A 7,865-nucleotide genomic window follows, 5' to 3' on the forward strand; every position below is an offset into this window, starting at 1 on the left:
GACACAAGGCTGGCACAGTCCTGGGGCATACCGTTCCTGAGGGCTGCAGGGCACGCTCAGGGAGCTGCACGGATCGCCGAGCTGCAGGTCTGGGCTGCTTCTGTTCATTCTGAGACATCCCCTTGATTACTGGCAGGAATCTGAAGGGACATGGCAGGCTTAGCTTGCGGGAGACCGTCTGAGCCAGCTGCTCTGGGACGGACTCTCATCCTGCCGCCTGGCTCTGGCACCACCAAGCAGCTTGGCAGGAGGACCATGTGTCCATCAGGACAACATCCTGGGGGGCTTTTGACATCAGTACAGGCATCCCGGCCAAGGGAAACCTCTCTCTTGCACCACAAGGGCACGGTGTGCCCATGCACCCCCAGCCACACACTGCTCCGGGAGGCTTACCTGACACGGCTAGCTTCCAGGGCCTTAATCCGCTCCAATTCCTGAGCCTTCAGCTTGGCCAGAGAAACTCTCTGCTGAGCCAGGAACACTGGATCCAGCACACTCACTGCAAGCAGGAGGCAAGAGAAGAGCAAAGAACATCTTTAGGACTGCATTGGCCAGCGGCGCAGCACAGCCACTCAAGGCTTACCGACAGTGCTTGCCACCCCTGGGAGCCATGGCCTCAAGGTCCTGGCCCCTTGCCCACACTGGATCTGCTCCAGCTCTAAACTCCGACTGAGCCACCTGCCACTGCGGGGCATGTTTTATTTCCTGCACCTTGTCGCACCTCTGCTGGCAGCAGGGACTCACTGCTGGGAGGGACAGAGGAGTGCTGGGGAAGCCCAGGGGCCTGTTGGGCAGTGGCAAGTACCCCAGCCTTCCTCCTCCTCAGATCCACACACATGGCTTGCGAGAGCAATGCGGGCCTGGCCCAGCCTCGCTGACGGCTCCAGGCAGAGCTGCTGCAAGGCCCCTTTTGCAGCACATGGCTCCAGCTCAGAGCTTCCAGGTGGTGTCACCTACATGGACCACGACGGGTGTGCAGGCTCCCAGAGCTGCCTTCTTCTCTCCCACACCTTACACAGTGACCTTGAGTCTCCTGCCTTCATGAGGACGAGACGAGCATCTACAGCACCCTGCTAGCACTCAGCTGGGACATTACCTCTGCGGCCACCATTTCCCCAAGGTGCTGATTCTCTCTTGGGCTTCAGAGGCACGGCATGGCCCGACGATCGGTAGGGGATTGCAATAAGCCTGGAAAGAAGAAGGCACCAGCTGGGAGAAAGGGCCTCATGCTCCCTAGAAGCTGAAGCCAGTAAGCTGCTAGCAGGCATCGTTGAGAGCCACTGCCAGATCCTTACAGGATGCAGCTCTCTGTGCGACCTGAGGAGCCCCCCAGTCTCCTTCAGCCTCTGTCAGTTCTCCCCTTGCCTTCCTGCCAAAGAGCTGATGATCCCAGCACACACCCTGCTTGCAGCCCCACAGGCCTGCCTTCCTTTCACACTCTCAGGTCACATTGCAAGGAGGCTGGCCACTTTGCATTCTCCAAGCCAGGGGGGAATGAGCAGTGAGCGGATCGGGAAACTGGGCTTGCCTAAGTTGGGTAGGAGAGGAGCCTCGGCAAGAGAGCGTCCCACAGCAGGGGCTGAGTCGCTGCTCCCTTGACCACTGCAGAAGCCGTTCTGCTCACCTTGGCAGCACGATGACCCCATCTTGACTGACCCGACTATAATCGTTTTTGCCAGCAAAGGCCACTATCCTCATCATCTTGGGGTTCTGCAAGGGGACAGAGACACATCAGCAGACGCCCAGGGCACGTGCAGGTTGTTCACAAAGGTGGCAAACCATTTCCCCGCTTAAAGGCACAATGCTTGCCGCTCAGAAAGCCTCGCACCACCTCTCCCTTGATGTCATTAATCCCTCCCTTGAAGGGGCCAAGATGCTACTGAGAATTGGCCTTGCTCATCAAGAGCTTGTCCAGGCCAGGTGGCGATGAAGGTGATGGCAGCCAAGAGAAAGTGTCAGAAGACAGCTTTGCCAGCCTTGCCGCACAGCTATGAAGAGGAGCCCTGGAGAAATGACAAGCTCACCCCGAGAAGAGCTGCCTGCATGTTCCCTGTGGCATCCAGCTCCAGCAAGCAATCCTCAAAGAAGGTCATGCTGACCACATTTCTTCGCACAGCAAGGATGCCAATGCTCCTGAAGAAGAACTCCACCTCCTTCTTGTCTAGGATGGCCGCAGCAAAGAAAAGCAGGGTCTCGTGTATGCATTGCTGCACGATTTGTGGGCGGAAGCGGATGTTTGCCCCAATCTGCTCAAAGTCCAGCTGAACTACTGGTGTCTCGTCTGGGAAACAAGCACAAAGCAACCAAGTCACTCCCATCATAGTTCAGCTGACTCAGGGACTGCCGTCTATGCCCAGCCTTCGGGCAACACTGCCAGAATGCAGTCCCCTCTCAGCTTCGGCCATGTATCCAGCATGGACCTGATGAACGGAAGGCACAGAGAGGCCTTGCCTCTTGCTGCGAGCAAGCAGCTGGAGTGTAGGGTGAGCTGGGGGGCTGGCTTCTCAGGGAGAGGCAGGGCGCCGGGCTGCCGTACATGTGCCCACACTCAGCTCTCTCCGGTTTGGCAGAGCCATTGCTAAGCCACATGACAGAGATGTGAGCACCAAGACAAATGCAAGGGCTCTACAGAGGAAGCACCCTTCATCTTACGAGGAATTTTGGTCTTTGCACACTTCAGCTTGTAAAACATCTTCATAAACCGGCACAGCTGGAACACAGGTCTCTCAACAGGCAAAACCTCGTCCTCTCCCACCCCGACATGCACGAGGACAAGCGCAAATGTTCCAATTCCGACATCCACTGCCTGAAAACACAAGCAAGAAGAGGGAGCATTGGCAGAGTGTGCAGAAGCGGGAAGGCTGCTCGGTGACTCCTGTACCCCTGGGGATTGTACCAGAGCAGGGGTGCCCTGCTCTGGGGGCCTGGAGGGGCAGGAGGGGGCATGGGCAGGAGGCAAAGCTCACCTTCTTCTCTAAGAGCTGTTTCCGGATGTACTTAGATGTGCCAGCCCATACTTGGCAGATTTCTACAAAGCAAAGGAAAGACAATGCCATGCACTGAGTCAGTAACAGCCAGCATCTGGCACCGCTACCCATGGAGGGGACAGTGGAGCGAGTGCAGGCAGCAGCTCTCGCCCTGAGCAAGCACTTGCACCGGTGGGGGTACCCAGATGTGTTCTTGACAGCCCCCAGCCTCCAAGCTGTCCGTCCTGTGCCCAGGACAGGAATGTCAGGCATCTGCAGTGTGTTGGGGAAGGGGATTCTGCCCTTTGACACAGTCAGTGGCTACACGCCTGGGCTGCCAAAGCCACTCCCAAGGCCCAAGGCACCTGCAGGCAGGGTGCTCCTTGCAGCCACTGGTCCCCTCCAGAAGACCCTGCTACAGCCCCAGCCTTAGGGTTTCCACATTATCTGCAGGATTTCTGCATCATCCTGGCTCTGAGCGTGCTCCTGGAAGAGCACTGCCAGGGCCTTACCTTTGATGGTCAGCTGCTTCAGGGTTGGCAAGTCATCAGGCCCCAAGCCTTTAAAGAGCAGATACTTCATCGTCCTTGCCCCCCTGCACGGCAGCAGCTGGGCAAGAGATGCTGTTCCTGCTACAGAACTGCTGGGCTCCTCTCCTTAGCACTTCACTGCGTGTCACTCTGCCACGCTCTCCCGCAGCCTCCCCTCGCCTCCTCTGTGCAGCTGGGCAGCTCCTGCAGATCAGAGTGCTGGCAAGAGCAGCCACAGCATTGTCCAGGCCTCCCTGGGAAACACGCCCAGTTACCAAAGTGGGCACAAGAATGTTTTGCTGTGCTGTGGGTATCCCACTGTGATGTCATGTCATGTCACACATGGCTGCAGGGATCCATCACCTCACAACACCACCCATATTTGGCCAAAGATTCCAAGCGTTCAGGTTGGTGGAACCTTCAAACTTGCTAAGGGCACCCTCAATCCCACCAGCTATGTCATTAAGGAAGAGATTCAGTATTAGCAGCCCCAGCATAGACTCTGGAGTAGCACAGGCCTGGCTCAGTTGCACACAGAATCATAGAATAGCTAGGGTTAAAAAGGACCCTAAGATCATCTAGTTCCAAGGCCTCTGCCACGGGCAGGGACACTACACACTAACCATGTCAGCCAAGATTCTGTTCAACATGGCCTTGAACACTGCAAGGGATACAGCATTCACAGCTTCCTTGGGCAACCTGTTCCAGTGCCTCACCATCACCACAGTGAAGAACTTCTTCCTTATACTTCTTCCTTACATCTAACCTAAATGTCCCCTGCTTAAGTTTGAGGCTGTTACCCCTTGTCCTAGCAATACAGTCCCTAATGAAGACTTCATATGCTGCTGGTAGTGCTGTTTTACCCTTCCAGATCAATACCTCTCTCTTCACGCAGTAATTTTACCTTACCCAGAAAGGGTTTTTTTCTCTTTGAAAAATTTCTGTCTTTCCCAGATGAACCCAGTTTCTACCAGGTGGCCACTGGACAGTTCCTGAGAGTCAGCAAAGGCCCAACTAAGGAGTGTCTTCAGTCTTCATTTCTCCACGTGCAAGGATCATGAAGCCCACCTCTTTCTTGCCTGCCTCCCATAGATCCCAAGGCTTCAGGCAAGGCGTGTGACTCCCCAGGCGTGGCTTAATCTTCAAGGCAGGGGTGCTGACCCCTTACAGAGCTTAATATTCTTTGGATTATTCTACTGTTGCCAGAACTTTTCTGCTTTTCCCACTCCCCCCTGACCTGAAATGTACTGCTTATGAAATGCACAGGTTTGCATTTTGTCCTGGAAAAGACTTTGCTTGCTGTTTTGCCAGCAAGCTGTGGTGTTTACCTGGGAAGTGAGAGCTGTAGGGTGCTGCACTTTGGTACCAGTACTCATTTTTTCCACTAAGCAGCTGATCATGACCGAGGCAGCGATGGTTTAGCAAAGGCACCTGCTGTGAGCCGGAGTGGTCTTTGGAAGAAATTAAGAGTGATGCCCTGCTGCCCGAAACAAGGGGGTGGTTTGTGCCACTGTCTGGTGATGCCAGTGATTTGTGAGTTTCTGTCCCTGTTGTGACTGTTGCTCTAGACAGAAGTTGCTGGTTGTGGCCCAGATGGAAAAAACTGAAGAAGCATCCTCAGAAGCAGGGTGTCTCAAGAGTTCTTGTGGGTCTGTAATTTTGGGGTGACTCCTCAAGCTTCACAGACCTGCTCTTTTCTATTCACCCGCAGTCTGCGGCGGGAAGGAAGGGATGCTGGTTTCATCACAGGTCTAAACGGGACCCAACCTGGGATCAGTGGGGCGTGGGGTCCAGGAAATACACCAGGAGAAGCGGGAGAAAGCAGCACCCAGAGCTTGTGCCAGGGAAGTAGGACTCTGCCCATCCCTGCAAGAGGCCACCCCACTGGCGGCAATAGCGAAGTTACAGCAATACTTTACGTTGGAGAAAGAGGAAATAAATTCCCAGGTCCCTGACACAGTCTCTGAGCGCTGCTTTCTGACCCTTCTCCTGGTGTTGTCTTTACCTGATCACCGCACCGCACCATCAGCCACTGAAAATGTTGCTTATTCAGAAACACTCTTCATCTGGAGGAAAAAGGGATTCTGTTTCCACAAGAAAACATTCAGGAAAAAGCAACTAACTGTTCCATTTTGGATGGAAAAAAACTTAGTCCATGTCTTCCAGTGCTGATGTAGTGTTACGCAGTGTGGGATGTTCGTGAGGGAGAACTAGAGCTTTCGCAAGGCCTTGCGATGCCTATGACAGATGTAGTCTCATGTCAACCCAAAGTTAAGCATTTCAGTACATCTCAAAGAGATTCAGTCAGGCAATGCAGGGAGCAGCACGTTCACTCTGGCCAGGCACAGGCACCAGCACCAGCAGCCTTTATTTGGCACATTTCCCTCTGCGAGAAGGTCTCCTGCTGACAGGGGTGACTGCCGTGATGATTAAGGTCCCTGCTTCTGGTGCCTCCGTGGTACAGCGTGGAACCTCGCAGCTTCTTGGTATGCCTGGCAGCCCCTGGGCCTTCCACTGGCGCTCCAAGAGCCTCCTTTTCTCCTGCTTGCTAAAGGACACAGGAGAATGGGCCTCAGCTTCCTGGCCAGGGAAGAAAGCCCACAACACCCCAGAGCCTGACTCAGCCAGTAGCTCTTGGAGGAGCTGCTGAGGCCAGTCCCTTGCTCAGTGTGGTGTCCTGTGGGCCCCCGTGCCCCAACCCATCTCCAGTGAGAAGATGCAGATCAGCCAGGGCTGAAGCCAGGCAGGGACCATACCCAGGACAGTGCAGGCATCGCAGCTGGGGGCTGGGTACCTACAAAGTCCTGCATGGGCAGGGCAAGCAAAGAATGCCCGCTTTGGGACAGAAGAGCCCCGTCAGCTAAGCCAGCCTTTCATCTTCAGCCTGGACATCTCCAGTAGTGGGAGTCCAAAAGGCATTCCCTGGCCTCTGCAGAGCCAGCACACACTTACCCTCCCCATGCTCTCCCCAAGAGGTGCAGCTCTGCCTGCCCCTCGGATGCTCTCTGCCTTGCAGCGCTTTGGCACCTCTCCTCCTGCAGCACCTCCTTCTCCAGCAGCCTCTCCTTCAGCTTCTCGGCATAAGCCTTTCTCAGGAGGTGGGGAGGGCAATAGGGATCCTCAAACATGAAGCGGCAGGGGCTCTGCAAAAGCAGAAGAGGCTCCGTTATGCACTGCCACCAATAGCTGCGACAGATCCCAAGGCTTCAGGCAAGGCGTGTGACTCCCCAGGCATGGCTTAATCTTCAAGGCAGGGGTGCTGACCCCTTACGGAGGGGTACGGGAATGAAACCGATCACCTGTCCCACGGCCACCTGCACGCATTAGAGCCCTGCCTGGGCAATTTGCCACAGCACTGCTGTCACGCTGCTGTGCCAGGAGAGCTTCCCTCCTCTCCTCCCAGGGAGTGGGGAGGACAAACGCTGTTCTTCCTCGGGCTGTGAAGTGCATGCCATACCTTGCCTGGCTCCACGCTCTGCCCCATTCTGCTGGCATGGTATTTGCGCTGCACTTCTGCTTCCACTTCCTGACGCTTGAATGCCATCAGCAGCTGAAGCCGCTCATCATCCCTCTCAGCATGCAGGGAGCTCATTTCCTGCGTGCCATGCACACACAACACATGCCGCATTAAACCTCCCCCAGCTTGAGCAGGGCAGAAGGGCTGGGGTGGTGGGCAGCTCTTGCTGCCTCTTTTGCCCCAGCCCTGAGTCCAAAATGTGACACAAGGCTGGCACAGTCCTGGGGCATACCGTTCCTGAGGGCTGCAGGGCACGCTCAGGGAGCTGCACGGATCGCCGAACTGCAGGTCTGGGCTGCTTCTGTTCATTCTGAGACATCCCCTTGATTACTGGCAGGAATCTGAAGGGACATGGCAGGCTTAGCTTGCGGGAGACAGTCTGAGCCAGTTGCTCTGGGACGGACTCTCATCCTGCCGCCTGGCTCTGGCACCACCAAGCAGCTTGGCAGGAGGACCATGTGTCCAGCAGGACAACATCCTGGGGGGCTTTTGACATCAGTACAGGCATCCCGGCCAAGGGAAACCTCTCTCTTGCACCACAAGGGCACGGTGTGCCCATGCACCCCCAGCCACACACTGCTCCAGGAGGCTTACCTGACACGGCTAGCTTCCAGGGCCTTAATCCGCTCCAATTCCTGAGCCTTCAGCTTGGCAAGAGAAACTCTCTGCTGAGCCAGGAACACTGGATCCAGCACACTCACTGCAAGCAGGAGGCAAGAGAAGAGCAAAGAACATCTTTAGGACTGCATTGGCCAGCGGCGCAGCACAGCCACTCAAGGCTTACCGACAGTGCTTGCCACCCCTGGGAGCCATGGCCTCAAGGTCCTGGCCCCTTGCCCACACTGGATCTGC

The 7,865-nt window shown here is 55.7% G+C and overlaps 1 protein-coding gene across 2 annotated transcripts; it reads right to left on the minus strand.

The window, feature by feature from the left end:
* Positions 1–1,186: 1,186 nt before the first annotated feature.
* Positions 1,187–3,617, minus strand: LOC133221411 (coiled-coil domain-containing protein 81-like). 2 transcript variants are annotated; one of them, XM_061370271.1, is made up of 5 exons: positions 3,479–3,617; positions 2,967–3,028; positions 2,653–2,806; positions 2,025–2,281; positions 1,187–1,710 (listed from the first exon to the last, which is right to left on the minus strand). In XM_061370271.1, exons 1-5 carry the CDS (start codon positions 3,546–3,548, stop codon positions 1,621–1,623), a joined length of 633 nt encoding a protein of 210 aa, XP_061226255.1. In that variant the 5' UTR covers positions 3,549–3,617; the 3' UTR covers positions 1,187–1,620. The 2 variants fall into 2 exon arrangements, with proteins under 2 accessions (XP_061226255.1, XP_061226254.1); XM_061370270.1 differs by lacking the exon at positions 3,479–3,617 and having other exon boundaries at positions 2,967–3,472.
* Between the last annotated feature and the right edge of the window lie 4,248 nt (positions 3,618–7,865).

This window comes from Neopsephotus bourkii, unplaced genomic scaffold, assembly GCF_033783945.1.
Source record: "Neopsephotus bourkii isolate Nb327-2 ecotype Australia unplaced genomic scaffold, CSIRO-AGI_Nbou_v1 NB_1530, whole genome shotgun sequence".
NCBI classification, from domain to species: Eukaryota; Metazoa; Chordata; class Aves; order Psittaciformes; family Psittacidae; genus Neopsephotus; species Neopsephotus bourkii.

Bases quoted from the DNA above. Each gene is read 5' to 3' on its own strand.
- LOC133221411 (XM_061370270.1), bottom strand. From the start codon at position 3,239: ATGCCTGACATTCCTGTCCTGGGCACAGGACGGACAGCTTGGAGGCTG. The intron at 2,282-2,652 runs GTAAGATGAAGG...CTTGTTTCCCAG, and splicing joins TGCAAAGACCAAAATTCCTC to ACGAGACACCAGTAGTTCAG. The intron at 1,711-2,024 runs GTGAGCTTGTCA...GTCCCCTTGCAG, and splicing joins TGCAGGCAGCTCTTCTCGGG to AACCCCAAGATGATGAGGAT.